Below are 23,680 nucleotides of genomic sequence, written 5' to 3'. Positions count from 1 at the left end.
TGCCCACAGGAGCCCAAACAGCATGTTACAAATATTAATGGCTCGTTTTATCACTTAAAACAATCCTCACACACACACACACACGGACATAAAAAAACTTTTGGAAAAACAACAAACATGGGTAAACATTTAAGCACAGATATTTGGGTTACTTATTTCAAGATGTTGATGAATATCAAAAGGACTAAAGCACATACAGTTAGTTAACTTGATTTTCTACATTAGAGCATCAGTACACAACTATCAGAATTCCCAATACATGATGCAGCATATAGTCAATTCTGACATGTACTACATATACATGTCTACCAAAACCACTCTGACTTTTACTAAGTAGAAAACAAAGTAAATTGAGCTGTAGTCTCAGAGTAAGGCAACATACTGAAACTTCCAAAAGCAGTAAACATTTTTTTGTTTGCAGAACATTACACATAAACTCACTTGATCTGTGTGTGTGTGTGTGTGTGTGTGTCTATATACTTGGCCCCTGAAGGCAAAGTTGAAGAATGTATAGCATAATTACAGCAGTGTGTTCTGCCGTGCTGACTGCTATTAAAAAGTGCTTACTTATTTCTAATACATTTTATTGGACTGATTTACAAATGACTAACAGATGTATGAAGCTCAGAACTAAAGTAGTGGACGACGCCGGTGCCAGCAGGCTCAGGGTAAACATAAATTTTATTCACCACATTCCGATACCCACATGCCTTCTTTTCACTGGGGATTTCAGTGTCCATCACTGGCTACCGCTAAGACACTGGAGTGGACAATGTTTATAGTTTGTCACTGGCTCCACCCATCATGGCTTGAGAGCAACTGAGTACATCAGATGGTCAGTTTATGTTAGGAGGATGCAGAGCTGGCCTAGAGTGGCATCTACGGGGGATATTGGGGGACACTGCCCTCTAATGGTGACCTCCCATCCTAGCTCTACCCTGTGGCTCCTGCTACTATAGGCTTAGTGTGGTATGTGGAGCAGGGTTGTAGTGGTAAAATAAGAGGTGGGTAAACTATGAATTCTGTGATCTCGGTGAGGTGAACTGCGCCATGCGATATCGGATTTTTTGAAAAGGCATTAAGAATATGTTTAATGATGGTGGTATGAAATGGTTCCTAGTGTTGATGAGTGTACATATTGTGAATGTGGATAATACAGTGTGATTTTTGAATGTTAAAAGTTGCAATTGGTGAATAAACTCTTTTGAGAGGTGGATAAACTCTAATAAGAGGTGGATAAACTCTATTTCTGAAATGTCAGAGGTGGATAAACTGCGTTTTCTGGCGTTTAGCCTCCACTACAGCCCTGATGTGGAGGTAACGCACTTAGAAATGAACAAATTCCCATCTTCTATTCATATGTCCTCTATGCAAGTATGTGATATGAGAAATAATTTAATCCATGATTTTAGGACGGCATTTATTTATTTCCTTATAAGAGACAAGAGACATCTACATAAAGTGACTTCTGTGATAGGCACAAACAGATACATTTCAACACCTTTTAAGACATATTTAACAAAGTCTGCAGATATTTTACAATCATTGCACAGATAAGTTGACTGAAATTGGCACCTGTAAATCAAAACATGTTGACAGCAGATTGATGAGAAAAAAAAACACGAGAATGTTTCAAATTATGTGTCATTATCAACACATATACATATTCCATGTACATCTGGATTAAGTCAAAAGTCTGTGGGGTGTTGTCCGTATAGCCATCATGAAGACCACAGACATCTTACGGTCCTTCGCAAATTAAATGCTTCATTTTCAAGTGACGGCTTCATCAGGTTTTTACCACAATACTTTGTTCTTGTGATTTTAAAGGGACATCTGATCAAATGTCCCCTTCAGTCCACTAGGAAAGGACTTGTTCATAAAACTAAACATGTGTAAGTGGTCTCCCCATACAAACAGTATTAGTAATGCACTAAAGCATATTTCAAGTTCTCCTTTCAATTAGAAAAACATGTAGTCTATTTTCTAATTTTAAAAAAAAAGATTAAAAAAAAAAAAATCGCAATTGTGCATAACAGCATTCTTTGATCCAACTTCAGTGGCTAACTCTGCTTTATATTTTCATATAAATAAATGGAAACTACACATTTCTACATATTAATCCACATTAGATCTATCTTCATATCATAGACATCTCTGTAACATCTTATAACTTTAATAATTGATTGAGAGTCTTTTTATCTGGACTCCATCTATGGCTTAATGCATTGAGTGACTTTTGCAGTTGGTCCTCTTAGAGCCAAGCTCCATTGGAAGCACTGTGGAATATCATTTTTGATAATGACTCAGAGTCAAAACTCCCTTTGAACTAATGCAGACTCTATAGCAGCCCCATATGAGCATGGTCACACTTAGCAACAAAATAAATGATTTTCATCAACAATAAAGCTATAGTCTGACAAATGAAAACATAACAGAAATAAGGTACACTCATCTGACTGCAATGTCAATACGCAATAAAATACAATTAAAATATATTAACAAGAATGTACGTAAATGCATTCAGGTTTTCATAATAGAGTTCCAATAAGGTGTTTACAGCGCCTCTGATGGCAACTCAGAGGATTGGTCCAATGACAGCGGGCCAATCAGACCTTTCCCTTTTGCATGCTCATGCACCATCCCATGCCACAGAGCCAACAAGTAAACAAAACAGCAGAACACAAAACAAATCAAAACAAAACATAACATAACAAACAAACCAGAAACTCAGCACCTTATTGACACATATTTACATCTAACCTTACTGTAGATCACACACACACACAGCACATAATAATCCCTTATTGTACTAAACAATACATACCTGATCGGTGATGCTAAGATTTAATCCTGAAGAAATGTCACTATTGACCAAAGAATGACCGAAACCGAGGGATCCTGTGACGAGGAACTTACCATAGACCCTAAGAGTCAGTACGACCACCACCTACATATGACACATCTACAACAAGCCCTCTTTACACGGGCTTACAGTAGGTTTAGGTCAGTTCAAGGTTGATGTTGAGGCAAAGTATGTATGTATCTACAGAGTATGTAAAGCATGATAATGTTTTAATGTTTGTACATAAGTGTGTGAATGTGTGTATTTTAGTGTATTCATGTGCTTTGCAGTGAGTATTAAGGCTAACTGACATAGAGGCAGAGTTATGAGTCTGGCTGGTGTCATTCTACGAGTACTCAACAAGACACGACGTAATGAAAAACCAATGACTTGTTAAATTCTTATTCTCTTTTTTAGTCATTGGGGGAAAATAAAAACCCTAATCATGTCAATGCCTCTCTAGCAGAGGATAAAGCTGGGCACAGCGACCACTCCCAGGCTAAAGGGAACAAAAGGACCAAAATGCTGAGGCTGGAGGGGCATGACTAGCTGCTATGGCTTTCAGGTGGGGCAGTTAGAAGCTTCGTCTGTGCCGGATCCTTACTTGTTGATCTGTGCTTTCAGCTGGTCTCTCTTGGCCCGATCCAGGTGGCCCTGGACGTCCACGGGCTTCTCGAAGAAGCGCACCAGGACAGGCTCGTTGAGGAGCGACGCCAGGACCTGCTCGAAGGAGAAGGACCAGTCCATGGCCTGAGGGCTGGGCGGCGCCGTGTGCTCCGAGGGCGTGTTGGCCGGCTCTGTTTCCATGGTGCTGGATGAGGGGGGGTCCGAGGTTCCGTCGGGAGAGGAGGGGGCTCCCCCGTCCGAGGTGACTTGCCCAGGGCTGGACGGGTCCTGGTCTACCTGGAGGGTCTGTAGCTGCTCGACAGCGCCCTCTACAGGGCTGGCGGTTTGCGGCGGCGGTGCACTGATAGGGGTCTTGCTGGGGCTGGGGGACTGTGGGCTGGTGGAGGAGGTCTGGGAGGGAGCCAAGTCCTCCTGCAGCCGGCGGCCCACCTCCTCCATGCGGAGCAGCAGGCTGGTGACTCGGGCCACGGCGCGGAACAGCGCCTCCTCCTCTGGGTCGCCATGGAACAGGCTGTACAGCGTCTTAGACAGCTGGATAAACTGGGCCTGAGGGCGCACCGCAAACAGACACACCAGAGGGGCATTCACATTCACATTCTCTGAACAGAGGCGAAAGCTCGAGTCGGACACAGTTAAATTTGAACGGATGTAAATATTACAAATTATTCTATTTCCACGGCAATCCTCTATCCAGTATTCATGTATGCTCAGAGAACTACCTCGTCAAACTGTTTGCAAGTGTTTTCAAACATTTGTCTTGGTTTGCAAATTTGAACATACCTCGAGATAATGCCTTTGGCCACTGAAATAAAGACACTTCTAAGATACAGAAGACTTGCAATCTGTTCTCTTTTTTTGCTGTTAGGATTTCAGTAAGTAAAACAATCTGTACCTGATCAATTCTGGGCAAGTCTTTAATGCTCTCCTCCTTCCTCTGGATCTCATCTTGCCACTGCTTCAGATAAGCCTGCAGGTCCACCTTCCCGCGGCCTGAACAGGACAAGACACCGTTAAGACACTTAAGGGTAATTCACACCAAAAGCGATAGCGATAACGATAACGATAACGGTAACGATAACTATAAACAAATATTGTTCTTGTTAATATGAATGACGACGTTCACACATAAACTATAACTATAACGACCTGAAGAACGATATCGTTGGGAATCACTAACTCAACGATAAAAAGCTAATAGCCAATCAGAACCCATCTAATTTTAGCCGTCACATTCATTTACACAAGGAGAGACTTTGTTTATCGTTGTTCAGTGTGAACGCTTTTATCGTTATGGTTATCGTTATCGTTCTTGGTGTGAATGACCCTTTAAGGAGCTTGCACACTGCTCCAACAAATACCAACAAACTCCAACATCCTAAAGCTACCAGCTGTTGGTGGCAGTCTTTAGAATGTTCATAAAACCAACTGTCATGTCAAACTCTTAACGACTCCATCCAACAAACGCCAACAAACACAGACGACCGGCCCACACTGACCCAACTGTTGGTGCTTGTTGGAGTTTGTTGGCGTTTGTTGGCGTTTGTTGGAGCAGTGTGCAAGCTCCTTAAGGCCTAATCGTACAAAAGGTCTGCTGGTGCAAACATGACGCAACCTGCAAAGTAACATACAAGCAAACGTTTTAACAAAGCACATAAACAGGTGCATAACTGGGCTCAATTCAAATCCTGACTCGATTCCATACCATAGGAGATTTTTCAGCGGGTCATACCAAGTTTACAATTATCGATACACACAAGGCATAAATTACAGTTTAAGAGGAAAACATTATGCAGCAGTGTGTTAAGTAAGGCAGGGTGAAATGGTTTACCCTTCTCTGGGCTTTTCCTTATCACTCCATCGTCAGGACTGTCCGGAGAGCACACTGTAAGGAGATAAGGAGAGGACAGCAATAAGGACTTGACTGGCCTCGTTCTGATGTAAGCAAGGGACACAGCACGGTGTTGTGCAATGCTGTAGTTATAAACAAGCTGCGTACAAATACCTCAAAACACCTACACCTACACACACACACACACCCCACCCACACACACACACCCACCCCCCCCCACACACACACCCCACCCACCCACCACACACACACACCCGCCACACATGAAAAATACAAAAGCACACATGCATGTATGCCTTAAATGAAATTAACTCTATATAACACACACACACAAATGCACGCATGTATGAAAAGCACAGAAGCATACATGAATGTGAGAGCACACTTCAATGCATTCTTAGACACACACACACACACACACACACACACACACACGACACACACACATACACACACACACACACAAGCCTCCATCTCACGCTAATAATAGATGCGTCTAGAAAAAGCTGAAGGCTGACTTAATCTAAGTGGGGTGAAGAGAACAGAAGAGAACATGAGCGAACAGAAAAGAAGAGAAGAGGGCGAGCTGACCAGTCAGGCGGGTGAAGTTAGGGAGCTCTTCATCCAGTGGGACAGACTGAGAAGGCTGGCAGGCTTTAGAGACAGCACTGTCTGTGAAGGCTAAGAGAACAGGAGCTACTGAGACACACATAGCCACCCACCGCATGCGAGAGACAAGGAAAGGTGTTAATAAACCCCACAGACATGTTAGGCAGTGAGGGAGAGAGAGAGAAATAGAGAGAGAAAAAGAAAGGGAAAGAAAGAGAGAGAGAGAGACCCAGAAGAGTGGCTGGTAGAGCATGTCAGAAGAACCTTTCTACAAGCTTAATTACTGAGACATGCATCAGAAAGCCAGTTCAGAGAGATAACATGTCTGTGACATTTACACAGCATCCCTAGGCACCCCCCCCCCCCCATGTTTACACATACCTGGTGGCAGATGCATCTTGAAGAGGAATTTCAGCTTCTCTGTGAAGGAACCACTGTAGAGTATATCTGTACAGGGAAAGAAACACACACATTTGTGGGTTGAATCCTCACTGAATCTGACCGTTGATTAAGGCCTGATTTGTCCTTTCTTTCCTATCAGTGTATTGGCAAAAAAAAAAGAACGAAAGATAGAAGACGCGTTGGCCGACCTTACCCAGGGCTCGGCAGAACTCGCGGAAGTTGACGAGGCCGTCGTTGTTGTCGTCGAGCAGGCGGAAGGTCCAGCGGGCGAGCGTGTGCGTGTAGGCGCCGGAGCTCCAGGGCTGCAGCAGCAGGAACAGGCTGGTGAACTGGGCTCGGCCCAGCTGGTACTGCTCCAGGTAGGGCAGGCTCGGGTCATGGTGCTGCAGCGCTGGGCTGCTCACCGTCCAGTAGCAGCTCAGGAAGTGCTGCCTCTGTAGAAAGAAAGAAATAATAAATAAATAAACCCAAACGCAAAACAAAAAGAACTGTGAGGGGTCAACACATCAGAGAAAGCACAAGCCATTTCTGCTCCAAATGAGGTGAAGCACAGTACATCACCCTAGAACAAAATGCCAGACACAAAGTTAAGGAGAAACTGCTTGTGATTGGTTTAACGCTATTGTATTTCAACCCTTATTCTAGGAGTTAGGGCTGAGGCAGTTTCACTGTAAAACCAAGTAGTCATGTGTCTTCGTTCCACTGATCAAGTGCTGAATCACCATTGCCTTATGTAAAGCCCTCCCTACGGTGACTCTGAAGTCCAAAACACAACAACAAATGGGAGATACAACTACACAAATCAAAAACTGGTGAATAGAGAATCACAATGGCAAATCTAAAAACACAACAACATTCCAGAAAAGGTAGGTGCACGCTGGAGACAAGGTCCACCGCTGATTGGACAGACACACTAACCATCTCTTTAAACCACTAGTAATCACTCCATTCAACAACTTCAGTGAACCTTCTCAAGTGAAAGCAGCCTTTCTTTGCGTTAAAAAAGCCGCACAGTGCATTCCTTCAGTACTGTATGATTCAGTTGCTGTGCTATTTGTGCTGTGTAGCTCTTCTTCTGTCTGGTCCATCTCCACTCGCACTGCTTAAAGCACCACTCTTTAAAGAACAACTTCCATTTTGAGTGGAGAGCTAACTCACTCACTGAGCCATTGTACAGCTCCACGGCCTTTAGACTTTCACATTTCATTATACATCATTGTTTCAGAGGTCTTTGTTTATTGAGTGTACTGGGCCGAGAGTCACTCTGAAGCCACTGCAGCCTTTTTGAAAATTAATTTCACTGAATAAACCTAATGGTCTGTGAGAGGAGTTGCATTCTCTTTCGTTGTGCCCTCATGCCCTAGATAGGGCAGAGCGGTTTCAGCTAATGGGGATGTCATAGCTGTCAACCCTCCCGTTTTTTTTTCCGGGTTTCTCATGTATTTTAACTCGTTTCCCGCTGTCTTCCCGTTTTAATATTTTCCTGTAAAATATCCCGTATTTTCACAATCTCATAACATTAGTTCTACCATCGGATGTTGACATTTTCCCGTAATTTTGGGTGAGAAACCCGGGAAATCTCCCTTATTTTCAATGCTCAATGTTGACAGCTAATTGCGACGTGTGTTCTCTGCAGGGAGAGACGGAGGGAGCTGAGAGTGGACACTCCGCCACTGACCCACCTTGAACAGCACATACAGCTCATCCATGTGTGAAGCGCTGAACTTGACCTCCTGGGCCACCACCCTGACCTGCACACAAACAAAGAGCAGACAACTTTTTCACACCAATACACACCCAATACAATACAATCAAGAAAACAACACAAACAATTATGCTTGAAGTAAAAGGCAAAACGCAGTGTTAAACTTGGAAATGCGGCAACCAGATAAAATTGATAAGTAAAACAACACATAGCATACATAGCACTACAAAGGAGAGTAAAGTTTTATGAGATCTTACACACATGAATGGCCATTACAACCTACAACGGTACTTTGAATATATCCAGAAAGGCTTTGCATTTCACCACAAGTCTAACTAACACATTTTCTTACCCCTGGCTGTTTACTGTGTCTTAAAAAACAAGAGTATGTAAGCTGAACATACCGCATTCTGTCTGGTTGTGTCCTCTAGCGTTTGGATTACGTACAGCTTGTTCCTCCTCCTCATACTCTCGACTTCCTCGGATTTGATATCTCCATATTTCTAAAAAAAATATTAGTCAGCAAAAATCTATGTGTTATGTGTGTACAGTAAGTGTAGGTTTGACTTTAAACAGTGCCTTTTCTATTTCTGTAGTAGAATGAGAGAGTAGTTGGGGGCGTTTACCTCATATGCTTCCCTGATGAGGTCACTGATGTCCACTCTCTGAGCCGCTCTGTTGTTGCTGCCCACTGGGGCCTGCTGGACAGTGGCAGGCAGGGGACTGTCTTTATTAGCCACACTGTCAAAAAACCTGCCACCGCCAAAAGGACACACAGAACAGTAACTTGAAGTTGATAAACTTTAAAGAAATAAAATAGTCATCAGCATAAATCAGCCGAGGATAAGATAACAAGATGATATCAACCAAGGATAAAAAAACTTAGAACACTGGTGTGTGTGTGTGTGTGTGGGGGGGTCAGTCTACTGAAGCTCACCTGCTGAGGATGGTGACGGCCTCTGTGTCGTCGTTGCAGCAGAGCAGAGCTTCCATGTTATAGTCGAGGGTGGCCAGTCCCAGCTGCAGAATGGCCTTGATGCCGTCAAAGAAGAAGCAGTCGACCACGTTGACCGCACTCTCGATGGGCAGCACGCTGATGAAGAGCGTCAGGAACCAGGACAGCGAAACCGACGACAGGAACGTCAGATCCGTCATATGCTCCGTCAGCTGGGACAGGTGCTCTCGGATCAGGTCCTCAAAGACGGCCTGGTCAACCAGTGCGCCTACAAGAAAGAAAAATAATGACAACTCTTCAAAAAAAGGCTGATCAATTTGGGGAAAATATCTATATTCGTTGTGATTTAATTTGCAATATCATTTTTGAAAGTCAAGCTTCTGTTCAGTATTCACCATATGATATGTTAAAAAATCACTCTGAAATATGACTTTTTGGGCAAAGTCAGCACTATTTCTGCTTGCCTTTCTTGCTGTACATTCATTGTGCTGCCGCCTATGGGGTTTTTGAACGTGGTGGTAAATGTTCATCATGTTGCCCCAGGAAGTGGCAAAATACTCCCAGTCGCGAGCAGCACAATCATTGCTAACTGCATTAGTTCAAATTACGATTTTGTTCAAATATCCATTAATCTGTCAGCCTCAAAATATTCAAATGCACTTCGAATAACTGCATGTAGAGAATGTGTGTATGTTATAGATTTTGTATGTCTTACCAATGATCCTGCGGTTGAAATAGTCTGGAAGCATCCGTTCACATACAGCAACCAGTAACCAGAAGGCTTCTTCCTCCTTGGCATACAACAGTAACACAGATGCTAGGATATTCATAGCCTGCATATAGGAGCAGAGAAAGAGAGAGAGAGAGAGAGAGAGAGAGAGAGAGACAGAGATAGACAGTCAGACAGAGAGAGAGAGAGACAGAGAGAGTTAGACAGAGACAGAGAGAGAGAGAGAGAGAGAGAGAGACAGAGAGAGAGAGAGACAGAGAGAGAGAGAGTTGTTGGGGGTTGTTGTGCCATAGGAGTCTCTTTCCAGACACAGAAGTTAAAGATAAAGTTTAGTCAATGACTGTCCATCTGCACATATGTGTGTACCTGGCAGTAGCCTATCTTGGGGTTTCGGTAGGCGTACGCCGTGAGGACCCTCCGTAGGGCTGATATGCCGGTGTCGCTCTGGAACGCTGGGTGGTCAGGCAGAGAGCGGTGAAGGTCACGCTCAATCTCATCAGTGGCCAGAGAACTGGTGCCCAGGGACGCCTCCACCAGCTCAGAGTAATGGCCAGGGTGGGTCGCCATGTCATTTACTGCTCCTATGGCACATACACACAAACACGCACACGCACACACACACCCACACGCACACAGAGAGAGAAACAAACACACATGTAATTCCACATTGAAAACCTAATGATGTAGAAAGTAGAGACACAATCTTTCTCCACACACATGCTGTACCTGAGAACAGCATCCACAGCTCTCCTCGTAGTGACTCTGGTACTCCCCGCACAATAAGGTCTCTGGTTTTCTTTGTGCAAAACATGCTGGTTCCACGTCCGTACTCCGCAAAGTGGATCTGCCAAGACTGCTCCTTCATCTTCTCTTTCAGCTGTCAATCACAGCAATTACAGCCCAAATTATCATCTCATGCCCTTCGAACAGAGAGATCTCACAGCTGACAGACGCAATGAATACGTACAGACAGATGGGAAACTAACTGCAGCAAGACACATTCCAGTACATTCCAAATAAGTGTCAGAGACGGTGTGCCCTTCTAACACACTCCAAAAGCAGAAGGAAACATGTACACACACACACACACACACACACACACACACACACACACAAAAACTACTGTATATAGATATCCAAAATACCATTTTCGGGTCGAGGTTTTCAGCATCCTGGGGATGGAAGACATTCATTAGGGCCTCTGTGCTGACCGTCTTACTGCTGTCCTTCTGGCCAACCATCAGCCCTTCTTCATCCTCACCACACTCCAGCAGCATCTACACACACACACACACACACACACACACACACACACACACACACACACACACACACACACACACACACACACACACACACACACACACAGACACACACACACAGAATATCCTCACTGAATAAGACTCACTGAAGTTTCAAACATGTGATTAGAACTCATACATATTGGGTTTCCAAACCATACATTTGCTATTTCCTTCTCCTTTTTTAAACATGCAACTGGTACATGCTGTTTGCTTCTTTACAAAAATAAATGTTTCTGTCACAATCAGATAATTTATGTTTTCTCTTCCAAGTGTAAATAAAATAAATTTAGCATAGCCTTCATGTTATGTATGTTTCATTCCATAACCACCCATTTCCTAGAGACAGCTGCAATACGCTAGGAGTGTATGACACCGAGCTGAGACACAGAAGCATGCGTGCACCGGGAGAGCAGTGACCTGGCTGGAGGCGGAGTGCTGGGGACTAGCAGTGTTCCCACACTGTCTGCGGATGGTGCCGGCCAGACGCTCAAAGTCACGGACCTCGGAAAAACGCAGCGCTCGCTTCCCCCGCATACACACGGTCAGGGCCCGGCTACTGCGGTCAGGCTTCTCCACACTCAGAATCTGAAACAACGCACAGGCACATGCACGCGCACACACACACACACACACACAGTCCATGAGACACTAATTGCAGACAAATGTAGCATAAGCCCACATTTGTCACAAACACACAGAAATACACACAAACACAGACATTTTTTGCACTCAACTGACAGTATGCTATGGCTGTGACATTTACTCCCTGACAAATTCATGACTGAACCTGAAAACATTCACCCAAACAGAAAACGTTTCATACTCCTTCAGATAGGGCACTGGCACAAACCACCTAGGCTGAAAAATCCTCAACGCTGTGGTAATGTGTGGCTCACCTCTCGCATTGCAATGATAAGGTGGCACTTGCTGCCGTCCTGGCTGGCGAAGCAGAGGTAGTTCTCTGATACGCAGATCTTGCCTAGCGTGTTGAAGTGACTGAAGGGGACCCACAGGAAGCTCTCGTAGACCTCCAGGAGGTTCTCCTCGCGCGGGAGGCGGAAGAACGCCCGGAAGGCCTCGTTCCTGGCGTGAGTCTCCAGTCCCCTGGAAGCGAATGAAGAAAGGTGGAACCACGGTTCTTAAGAGGAACTGTGACTGCTGTCTATGGTTGTCTTGTTAAACTACAGGAGTCAAGGTTTAACTAAGGTTATCAATATGGTTAGGTTCTTTTTTTTCAGATGCTCAATGACTAGAGTAGCTCCACAAATACAAAAGGGACAGGTAGTTCTGGATTTTTTGTTGTTGAAAAAACTCACGAAATATGAAGCCACTATGAGCTGTGTTAATAAAGCACCCTCACAATCTACATGCACACATACATGTATGTCCTGTATGTGCATGTTGGCTTTGCACCTTTTGGTAATTTGCAGCGGATCGGTAAGAATGTGGTCGCTCGGAAACGTCTCCTTGTCGATGAGCCGTCTGACAGCGTAGTCGGCCAGCTGCTCCATCAGGAGGAAGGTCTGCTGCAGGTGGAGGAACATGGAGAAGCAGTGCTCCTCTCCACCCGAGCACACGCGGATGCTCTCAGTCAGCAGCACGCTCGACGTCTTCTCCAGCCGGCTGATCTCCACCCACGAGATCACCAGCTTCACTGAAGGGCAAAGAAGCCAATCATACAGAAAGACAGACAGACAGACACCATCAGGACCTCCATTGTCTTGGCACCAGCACAGACCCATATTAGTAAAACAACGGTTGAATGTTGTATGCCTACAAAAATGCTTTTTGAGGAAAATCCAATGTAAGCTGAAATGTTTGAACTGCACTTTTTGCACATTTGCAAATGCATGAACTGCACTTTTTGCACAAATTTTAAAAAAGTAAACAAAAAAAAATTAAATTCTGAATATCTTCTTGTTTCCTTCCTGCTATGCTGAACCCAGATTCATGTCCCAGCTTAGCCTGACGAGCCAGACCCACATCAAGATGTAGGGTCTGGGGACTCACCATTCGCAGTGCTCAGTCTGAGGGGCGGGATGATCGGTTGTCTTGAAATTCCCTCTGCACGCAATAGGATAGTGCTACAACTCATGAGTCCCATGTGTTTCCTCACCAGCGGAGCTAGTTGGCTAGTTCAAACTTTTGCCAACTTAAAAAAAGCTTAACTCGTGTCACGCTGTTCGCCAACAGCAACATCCATCTTCTTTGTTTTCAAGTAGCAGGGTATTCACGCCGAACTGTTGCAACTCTGCCATCAATCATTATGTTAAGCCCGCCTACCGACTCTATACATGATGTGATTGGCCTTATCGAAGTTTAATTTTTCCAGCTCGCAAGCCAACGGAGAGTTGCTAGACTACCCTGGCAGCAAATTACATTTGCGGCCGCTAGGGTGCGTCTAGATTTCTAGGCTAATCCCAGCTATGTCCTCTCTCTCCTCCTTCTCACCTTCATTGCCCAGCAGGTAGGAGTAGAAGCAGAGGAAGTTGGTGCTGAGGTAGAGCCAGCCCTGGCATGGGACGCGGCCTCTCCAGTAGCTGCACGAGTAGTAGGTCACCAGCTTCTCCTTGGCGGGCAGCGAAAACCAGGACTCGAAGCGGAGCAGCGCCTCACGAAACTTCTCTGGGTCCTCCTCCTGCACCAGGCTTACTTTCCCCTCCTCAGCGATCAGACCCTACGCACACAAAACATGACAGCACTGACCGATGGCACCCACAGCACTGCCCAGACATGTCACCAAAGCGTGTGACAAAGATAGCTTATCCACTCTTTACACGCAGTAGACTTTACATCGACTTTCCAAACATTCACCTTAACCCACTTTGAAATCATGTACATCTATTATGTTCTATCAGTACAAATACAAATGCCATTTTTTCAATGGAATGCGAAGGCTTACTCTGATCTTGCCCTGGACGAAGCTGGTGATGTCATCGCTGGAGTCGAACACGGAGAGAGTTCGCATGATGTTCTGCTGCAGCCACTCCCAGTGCTGAGTGATCTCCTCCTCAGAAGCGCCTGTGGACAGCCACACCAGAACACACATCAACCCAACAGCACAACGATAACTCTAATCTATTTATAACGACTATTTACAACGATAACTCTAATCTATTTATAACGACTACAGTATATAACGACTTCTACAGTATACAACCTCCCCATTTGACCTCGCCCCCACCATAACATAGTTGTTTGACAGATATGTAATAAGAACTATTATTATTATTATTACTGTCATTAGAAATGTTGCATTTTGCGAGTGAGATGTTAGTGACCTCGAATCCCACTTGCAATGTGATCACTCCTCCAGTTTGAGAAACATTGCTCTAGCATTAGCATTAAGGTGACTGCGGCAAGGAATAACTACATTTTTAATGGATGAAACTTTGAGCAGTACACTGAATATGGAAAGGTTGTAAATAAAGCTTCTCTCTAGCGTATACCTGGATGTGCAGGTTTTCCAAGTCCCCTTTTCATGCTGTATAAATATTGACTAATCAAGGTGTGTTTAAGTGCGGTACACACTGACATTGAAGAGAGAATGATGGTATCATTGTAATCCTCCACATGCTTTATTGCTTGCTTGTTTGCTAAACTGTGAGGCCATCTGTGAGATACCACAACAGCAGCAGAGCAGAGTTAACACAGGCCCGGCTCCTGCTCACCACATGCTATGATCCAGTAGACCTGCGAGTCGGGGGTCTGGTGTAGGATGCGGAAGGGCGCGACCTTGGACGTAGAGTCGAGCACAGCATCCAGAGTTCCCACAAGGAGCCCTGCATGGCAACACAACCACAACCATATTTCATCAAGCTGACATTTAACAAGAGAGAGGGAGTTTCAAATACCCAAACCCGGTTCTATCCATCCATTACAGTCGTTATGTCAGCTTCATTTATCTGTAATTAAAGGTACTGTAAGAAATGCCGCTGTCCATTTTGAGCAGTATACTGTAAAACAAAAACATGGTTTAAATACATAGCCCTCGCTCTGTGATCCATGATTTTGAAGTGGAGCAAGCCTGTCCTCAAAACCATAACCAAATTGTTCCAGCTAGTCCCCGAAAGGGGGTAGGGGGTTGGGGAAAGTAAGGGAAGAGGTGTTTAGTGGTTTTTGTTTGGTGCTTTGTTCAAATATCAAGAAACGTCACGTCATCCAGAATGGCTAACAGCATCTTTAAAGAAATATCGAGGTTCTCTACAGACCTAGACGTCCAAACACTCAAGCAAATTAGTGAGGGAGCATAAGGAGGATCTACTCTGAGCGTGTGTTACTTACTTTCTCCAGTTATTTCCTGTTTGAATCTTGTCATCACTCACTACCAACATCTGTGTTAGCCTCCTCTCTTATTAGAGCTGACAAGGAACCACTCCCTTCTTACAAAAAGGAAAAAACTCTGACTAATCCAGCTGAAACCACAGAGCCCAACTGTCTGGGGCTGGTCCTGGACAGAGAAAGGCTGAGGGGAAGTGTCGGAAATGAGAATGGGAGGAAGTCCAGGACAGAGTGTGAGAAAGTGAGAAGGGTAGGCTATACACATGACAGCGGAAACACATTCTGGCACAAAGCGAGCACTATTTTTAATCAGTAATACATCATTGTGAAGGTTGCAATTTAGTGCTAGCTTATGTCCCATCAATCAAATGAACATCAATAGAAGGTAACCACCTCCCATCCAGCAAGTTTTACATGTTGAATAAAATACACAAACGTGTCTTTCAAATGGTTACTTTTATCAGAAGTGAAGCTTTAATCAGCAATGGCACACTGGTCATATATATTGTGCTGAATGTGTTGCCTTTGTGAGGGTTATGAGAGGGTAGGCTGGATACACAAGGGATGGGAAGCATACCAGGTCCATTCTGCTTATGCGAACAATTTGAGCCTCCAGCCTCAGCGATGCCATAGCTAAGTGTGTCACATTACCGAGGACCAGAGGTGCCCTTCATGAATTATTCCACGCTTCAAAAACATTGTAATGTCATATCGCCAACCAGCACAGACAGGAATGTACAAGGCAGGGGTCAGCGGGGCACAAAGGGTTGTAGGCTGTTTATGTCATGCATTGGTTCCCCACATTGGCTCTGTCTGACGGCACAGGGAGTACACATTTACTGCCATGACTGATCTGAAAACATTCCATTGGATTCTAATGGGGATAAGGTTGTGGCTAATTGTTAATCCAAATTATATTGAAAGTGATTGAATCAGCTCGTCACGAACTAAACAGAGGCCCAACAGAGATGATCAGCCTAGTAAATTACAGCTAAATTACTATACCCAAGGAGATGAGCAATAATATTCTTTTACTTAAGGCTCCGGTGACTCTCTACTTAGATTCTATGTAATGCACACATTCTGATGAAACTGATCAAATACAGAGCCACATTCCTAACTTCATTGACAGGAGTCAAACTGTCAGGATTAAATGTCAAACGGAAGCCCATTTTCTCTGTTTTGACCTAGACCATTCCGTGCAGCTCACTGATTGATATCAAAATGATAGATCATATGATGCACAATAATCCACATGGAAACAAGTACATTTATGTATCCGTTTTCAGATTTCCAAGAATGAAAAATTACAGTACTCCGAGAAGTCTAAGGCTTTAGATAGAGAGCCAAATGTAGGCTGCTACACGCTAATTGGGTAGCCCACACCAAGCTGAAAGGGTAAAGCGGGTGATGCCATTGACTTTGTCAGCTTGAAGAGCAATTAAGGGCAACATTCCCTTCAAAGACCCTCATTAACAACAATTATAGCTCTGCCTCACAGTTGGAGCAAGAGGAACTCAGTCATGCTTTGTATCAGACAGAGTACAGCCAATGTCCAAAATAATCACCACGCCATGGCAAAAACATACGTTTACAGATAATACACACAGAAATGTTCACCGAAATGAAAAATAAATGTCTCTGAAGGCATGTTCCCAATCCCATAATGCATCTGATCATGAGAGCACTAAATGACACTTAATAGCGATTAGAAATAATCAATGTAACCCATGATGGAGTAGCCTACATCTTTTTGTGGCATCTATTTTTTTGTGGCTTCATCAACCCCTTCACTATGTTTTTCCCCCGTATCATTAACATTATTTGTTCTTTCTGTTTGTACTTCATTTTCAAGAAGAGAGAGGACATAAGCAAAGATTGTCTAGTTACCTTTATCAACCGCCTCTGACATAAGTTCTCTAATAGTCAGAAATCGAATGAAGTCAAAGGTCGCATGACATGTCATTTACTTGTTGACAAATCGTGTCACTTGTTAGCACTACTACCAAGCATGACTCTGATGACAACTAACATGAAACGAATGTTTGGACATAACGTTACTGAGGTTAGCCAACACATTATTATATTTGACCCGCAGCAGATCTAGATAATCTGAACCTGTCAGAGCAAACGCCCGTGTTTACTGGTCAAGTGCAGCCTGTGCCGATGTGGTACTTAACGTGAACGTCCCTGTTTTTTCCACCAAGCTATGATAGATGTTCCAGAAACATACAACAGGAGGTTACACTCCATGAACAAAACCCGGAGTCATTATATTCAATTTGCTCAACTTCCAGGGGTGGCTAAGTGACTATCCAGCTGTTGACTAGCTTGCCGCTGATGTTAGCATATACTGTAGCACTACCTGCCAAACCGCCACTTCCTTCACCGTATCCCCGTCGTCTCTGCAGTATGAAATAATCATTGGATTTCACTGTCGCCCATAACTTCAGTGCATTTTTCAAAAGCACTTCTTCAGGTTTAAGCCACATGCTGAAATCTAAATGTATACCCTGTCAGCAACATGAATATCACTATGTGCACTGCATTCCTGCAGCTGTATCCGTAGACATTTGTTTGCGCGTGGAACCATTCCCCACGTCGACAGATATTTTGCCAATGTCAACGTTCCAAGAGTTTCTGGGATTGTAGTTCTGAGAGGTAACCAATGGTTATGAAACACGGCCTCTGTGTTATTTCGAACAGCATTACCCATAATCCACCACACTTTCATAATGTTTTCTGTGCTCACGACAGAGGACACTCCTAAAACCGTTCCAGGATCAGGTCATTCGGCAGCTCATGGCTTGGGTGCGCGCAAGAACTCTGACTTCTCTGACTTGCAAAAAGGCATAGAAAACTAAAATGAATGTTAAAAATTAAGACGTAGTATTTTGTGAAAAACAATTGTGAGCACATTATCCTATTAGCCTACCATCTTTCATCTACAAAAACAAAGTAGTAGTAGTTGCGAACTTGCGACACAGTTACAGTTGTAAGTGTACAGTAGGCCTATGTCATTTAAGGGCCCCTCTATGGAAGCATATGAGTAGCTTTATTCAAATGAGAATGCAATCTGCAATATGCAATTCAAAATGACATTACATTATGCAATTGACAATTCATTATGTAATTTAATATTGCAATTTGCAATAATTTCCAACAAATTGTATTTTAATTTGCAAAGTGACAATGCGGTCCGTGTATCATTCGTTCATTTGATATTCAATTGAGACTCAAAAACGAAAAAAATAAAAAATGACTTGTTATGTCATTATTTGTTTATGAATGTGATACAAACAAACAAATAACACGTTGTTTTCCAGGCTTTTGATTTCATGGTCAGATCAAAAGTATAACGTTTAAAAAATGGCTTCAGGGCCGAAACTGATTTTGATATTTATTTGTTCCGATTTCTGTGACCTGGAAGTCTATCCAAGTCACTTTCTTGGTCTAGACCTGTCAGTGCTCAGTGTTGCCATTTTAGTGACTTTGTTGCTAGATTTAGCGACTAATTTTGGCCATCCCATAGCGACAGAAAATATTGTCTAACAACTATAGCGAGAAATTGGGCGACTTGCGCAACGATGGCAAACTCGGTTTCGTTGAATCGACAGAAAATCATCTCCCTTCTCATGCCTGTTTCGTTTATGAACATCGCGTTCGCCCAAAGCGTTGCCCCATGATTATAGAAGTAATGACTGGCCTAGGCTATGTAGTATCAGCCCATGTTAGGGAAGTAGGCCTAGATGTTAGATCTATCAGCTCAGATCGTCATTTGTCGCCAACGTCATTGGAAGGCAGCCAGCTGCCGCCTTCTGGTGAGATTACACCAAAGACAGTAGACAGGGAAACTAGGGACACACATCGTTCAACAAGCACATTGATCAAAGGAAAGAGGGGCTAGAACGTCATTCACAAACAGAGCAAATAATTCAAATCGAGCCATAGGCATAGTCACAGGCGGGCCTAGGCCCGTCTACTTGTCAGTCTTGCCCGTCCAATTACGTTCACCATCTAAAAAAGACGCGCAAGTCAGCTCTGAGAGCTCAAGAATCAGTCAAATCGCGAACAGGCGGCAGCTCCGTTTAATTGTCAGGTGTGAAATGCGTTCATATTCCACTTTTTATGTCATAGACGGGAAGGAAAGGCTTTGCAGTAGGATTGTCCAAGCTGTTGCTTCAGTTTGTGTTTTAAGTTACACACCGTTGCTGGGTTCATGCCGTTTTGCGCAAGTTTAAAATGTTTAGCCGACTGCGTAATTTGCCATTTTTGTTCAATAAGTTCTACTTTTCATGTCATGAATGTAACATGCCTATGATAAGGCTTTGCAGTTGTACAATATGGTCAATCTGTCTCAGTTGTGTTTCATGTGACGCGCCGAAGCTAGGCCTAGATCCATGCATTGTTTTGCTCCAGTTTAAAATGTTTCAGCTGTGATCAAATGCGTTCCATAAATTCCACTCCACGTATGGTGTATCTCATCTAGGCTTCTCTTATAGGCTATGTTCAATCAAATTGGCTTTGCCCACCCTTTTCTTTCTGTGCCCACCTATTTGAACATGTCTGCCTACGCTACTGAATCGAGCATAGGAGTAGAAAAACCTATTCGTTTAGACTGCCGACTGAGGGGAAAAAAAAGAGATTCTGTTGCTCTGTCCGAGTGGTCATTTAAATATAGATCTTTAGGTTAAATTGTGTGTGGTAAAGTTATAATCGGACTGGTAGGCCTAGAAGCAGCAGCTGGCAATGGAAGTCAATAAATAATTTCCGGGTCAGAGCAATCGAAAAAAAAATATATCAAAATCAGTTTTGGGCCTGAGGCCGTTTTTTAAACGTTCTACTTTTGATCTGATCATGAAATCAAAAGTCTGAAAAACAAAGCATTATTTGTTGGTTTGTATCACATTCATAAACAGATAATGAAAAAACAAGTCCTTTTTTCGTTTTTTCATTTTGGATTCTCAATTGAATATCAAATGAACGAATGATACACGGACCCAATGCAATCCTAAAATCAATTTGAATAATTTTGGTTAAAAAATAGAATAAACATGGATTGAATTGCATTCCATTTTGCCATGGTACTTCAGTCTCAAAATTCAAATGGCAATTCCTTTTGCATTTCAATTTTCAATATTCAGTTTAATAATTTAACTGTCAATTCGTTTTGCAATTTAATATTTAAAGTGCAATGTAGGATTGCATTTTTAAAACATATTTGGCAAAACTGTCAATGCCAGCTTGAAAAGATTTTGGATTATTTTGGGCAAAACGTTTTGCCATCGTTTTGAGGCATTTTATTCAAATGGAAAAGAAATAGCGCCCCCCGTGATTGCATTGCACTTTGGTCACGCTCTTTGTGTTGCAAAATTCAAATGGCCATTCAATCTGCCAAACGCATTGCAATCTGTCAAGTCTCTCGTCAAGGCGGGAACTAGGCTACGTCACTTCCGTGTTTACGTCTTACCCAGTTAGTGCTTGCAGAAGTTTGCAGCTGCACTAAGGTCTCTGGCTGATTATGTACAACACCACCGTGTCAACGAGTCTGACTCAACGGACAGATTACTGAAAATGGACGACAGAGTGGGCTATCTAGCCCTACTTGTCCGATTTGATGTCAACCTGGTCCGTTCAAAGATTTCTGAGGCCTTACAGCTAATGGGCGCTAGACGGTGGGGAGACCTTCTGTGGATACCACTGGAGGGAATAGAACAGGGATGGGCAAACTACGGCCCGCGGGCCGGATCCGGCCCGCCAAGCACTTTCATCCGGCCCGCCGAGCATTTCATTTAGGCTAGTTATCAAGCTGCTCGCTATTTTTTTCCTGCGATAGACGTTGGTTAGCTTTACTGCAAACTGCTTTTCACTCTCCTTAGATAACGTTTACAATGTCAATGTCAAAACATCATGTTAAATAGAGATAACATCATGTTAAACTAAGTTAACTCTTAGTTATCTCCTTTGCAGCAGATCTAACGTGAACATATGCAATCCATTTAATTGGGAACGCGTCTGCACTCACGAGAGGGAGAGAGAGCCGCAAGTTCCAGCTGGCTTGTGATTGTTGATAATTGATATCTCCTCCTTATAAGAAAGTTTTAAAAGGAAATCATGAAGGCAACAGTAGTTCCCACTACTGACCATTTAAAAACTGTGAGAGGGCCCAGCCGTAGGTACAGCACTAGCCATAGTGGAGCAGGCAGAAGATCATTGAGAAATAAACGTGAATTAAAGCGACTGTCTTAAAGCGATAGTGTTGTTAAACAGCATAAAATTAGCAGTATTTTTAAAACAAATTAGCAGTATTTTAAAACAAATACTTTTCATACTAAATTATAGGCTATAAAAAATGTATTTTTTTAGGCGTGTGTCGTGGGGGGGGGGGTTGTGTGGCCCGCCGGCCAATTTTCAAAACCCAATGTGGCCCTTGAGCCAAAAAGTTTGCCCACCCCTGGAATAGAAGGTTACCTCTCCTATTAGGGAGATCGCGGAGCTCTTTGGAGTTCACAGGACAAGTAGGGCTAGATCGCCCACTCTGTCGTCCATTGTCGTTAGTTAGGCTAAAACTCACAGCCTTTCCTTGCCCTGCTCTCTCTCTGTCTCTCTCTCACACACACACACACACACACAACGGAGACTCCCCTCCGTGGTCTGGCTAGCCTCATAAGCAAACCGGGGGGTGCGGTCGCTCCGGGCCCACGTTTGGCCAAATCTATCTCGCTGAATTGTTGTATACGATGCTTATTTGTAGGCTACTAATTGCTGGGGGGAGGGGATGCTACTAAAGATGCCGCTGGTTGGCAAAGTTATCAGCAGCAACATAAGAGCCTTAATAATGTAAGAACACAGCTGGGTCTCGCGGACACTAGGCCTACTCGCGGTCAAGGTTAACATTATTCATCAACTGTGACAGGAGCTGTTTGCGCCGCCAAAACCCCCCCCCCCCCCCCAAAAAAAAATGTGCCCCCTTGAAAATCGCAAATGCCCCCTCTGTTACTGTACTCTACAGCCGGGTCTGTCGGCCAAAGACTGCAAACTCCTCCATTGCAAACGCTAACTGGTTAAGAACAGCCCGTAGACGGGCTCTGGTAAGAAGACGTTAACACGGAAGTGACGTAGCCTAGTTCCCGCCTTGACGAGTGACTTGACAGATTGCAATGCGTTTGGCAGATTGAATGGCCATTTGAATTTTGCAACACAAAGAGCGTGACCAAAGTGCAATGCAATCACGGGGGGCGCTATTTCTTTTCCATTTGAATAAAATGCTTCAAAACGATGGCAAAACGTTTTGCCCAAAATAATCCAAAATCTTTTCAAGCTGGCATTGACAGTTTTGCCAAATATGTTTTTAAAATGCAATCCTACATTGCACTTTAAATATTAAATTGCAAAACGAATTGACAGTTAAATTGAATATTGAAAATTGAAATGCAAAATGAATTGCCATTTGAATTTTGAGACTGAAGTACCATGGCAAAATGGAATGCAATTCAATCCATGTTTATTCTATTTTTTAACCAAAATTATTGGAATTGATTTTAGGATTTCATTGTCACTTTGCAGATTAAAATACAATTTGTTGGATATTATTGCAAATTGCAATATTAAATTGCATAATGAATTGTCAATTGCATAATGTAATGTCTTTTTGAATTGCATATTGCAGATTGCATTCTCATTTGAAAAAAGCTACTCATATGCTTCCATACCCCTCAACCATGTAACATGGGCTATGTTATTCATGTCATTCACCCCTGATATCTGAAATGGGGCCCCTCAGTCAAATAACACAGGGCCCATGTAAATCCTGCCGAGGATAATTAAATAATAAAGTAGTTATTGTGCTTTTGCCCAACCTGTGTACCGCTGCCGATTCCTGCGTAACATGAATGCAGGGTGCAGGTTAGGTGTGTGTGTGACGGGTTGGGGGGGGGGGTGCATCTGTGAGCCCAGTGGCTCATAATCCATGGCTAAAACGATGCAGTAGTGAAGTGCTTTTTGTCCTAATTGTGCACACTACTTCAAGGCCTACACTTATAGTATGCGTTCCTCACGCCATCATAAAACCAGCGTAGCTACTTAAGCCAATAAATAACAAGTGGGCTATACAGTTAAAAGACCAAGAGAGTAATTCATTTAACAATTACATGGGTACGTTCTAAAGGTTTTAGGGAACACTGAACTTTTCTTGAGAACAATGTGGGAAAAGACACAGAACACAGAAACCTAGCCTAAAAAGATATTGTCTTGAGTGAGGATGAAGGCACTCATTATTCTGTACCTCTCCAATCCACTCATGTGGCCATTATTTAGATTGTGTCCTTCTATCTGTCACATTAGTAGGCCTACACACAAGTTGTCTATGAAACC

The 23,680-nt window shown here is 43.4% G+C and overlaps 1 protein-coding gene across 2 annotated transcripts; it reads right to left on the bottom strand.

Annotated features, from left to right (window-relative positions):
• Positions 1-1,406: 1,406 nt before the first annotated feature.
• Positions 1,407-17,888, bottom strand: tbc1d8b (TBC1 domain family member 8B). 2 transcript variants are annotated; one of them, XM_076273752.1, is made up of 21 exons: positions 17,673-17,888; positions 14,698-14,808; positions 13,929-14,047; positions 13,478-13,703; positions 12,440-12,680; positions 11,923-12,130; positions 11,444-11,611; positions 10,868-10,999; positions 10,449-10,599; positions 10,089-10,303; positions 9,708-9,825; positions 8,975-9,260; positions 8,664-8,790; positions 8,442-8,540; positions 8,015-8,083; positions 6,526-6,766; positions 6,312-6,377; positions 5,913-6,002; positions 5,301-5,354; positions 4,365-4,462; positions 1,407-4,018 (listed from the first exon to the last, which is right to left on the bottom strand). In XM_076273752.1, the coding sequence occupies exons 1-21, from the start codon at positions 17,797-17,799 to the stop codon at positions 3,446-3,448; spliced, it is 3,519 nt and encodes a 1,172-aa protein (XP_076129867.1). In that variant the 5' UTR covers positions 17,800-17,888; the 3' UTR covers positions 1,407-3,445. The 2 variants fall into 2 exon arrangements, with proteins under 2 accessions (XP_076129867.1, XP_076129866.1); XM_076273751.1 differs by lacking the exon at positions 5,913-6,002.
• Between the last annotated feature and the right edge of the window lie 5,792 nt (positions 17,889-23,680).

Source organism: Alosa pseudoharengus, unplaced genomic scaffold (genome assembly GCF_046254945.1).
Source record: "Alosa pseudoharengus isolate Yale_2024_CS ecotype anadromous, Long Island Sound unplaced genomic scaffold, YU_APseudo_1.1 YU_APseudo_1.1_scf_8, whole genome shotgun sequence".
Classification (NCBI taxonomy): domain Eukaryota; kingdom Metazoa; phylum Chordata; class Actinopteri; order Clupeiformes; family Clupeidae; genus Alosa; species Alosa pseudoharengus.
Note: the sequence above shows the minus strand (reverse complement) of the source record. Positions and strands in the feature narration are given on the sequence as shown.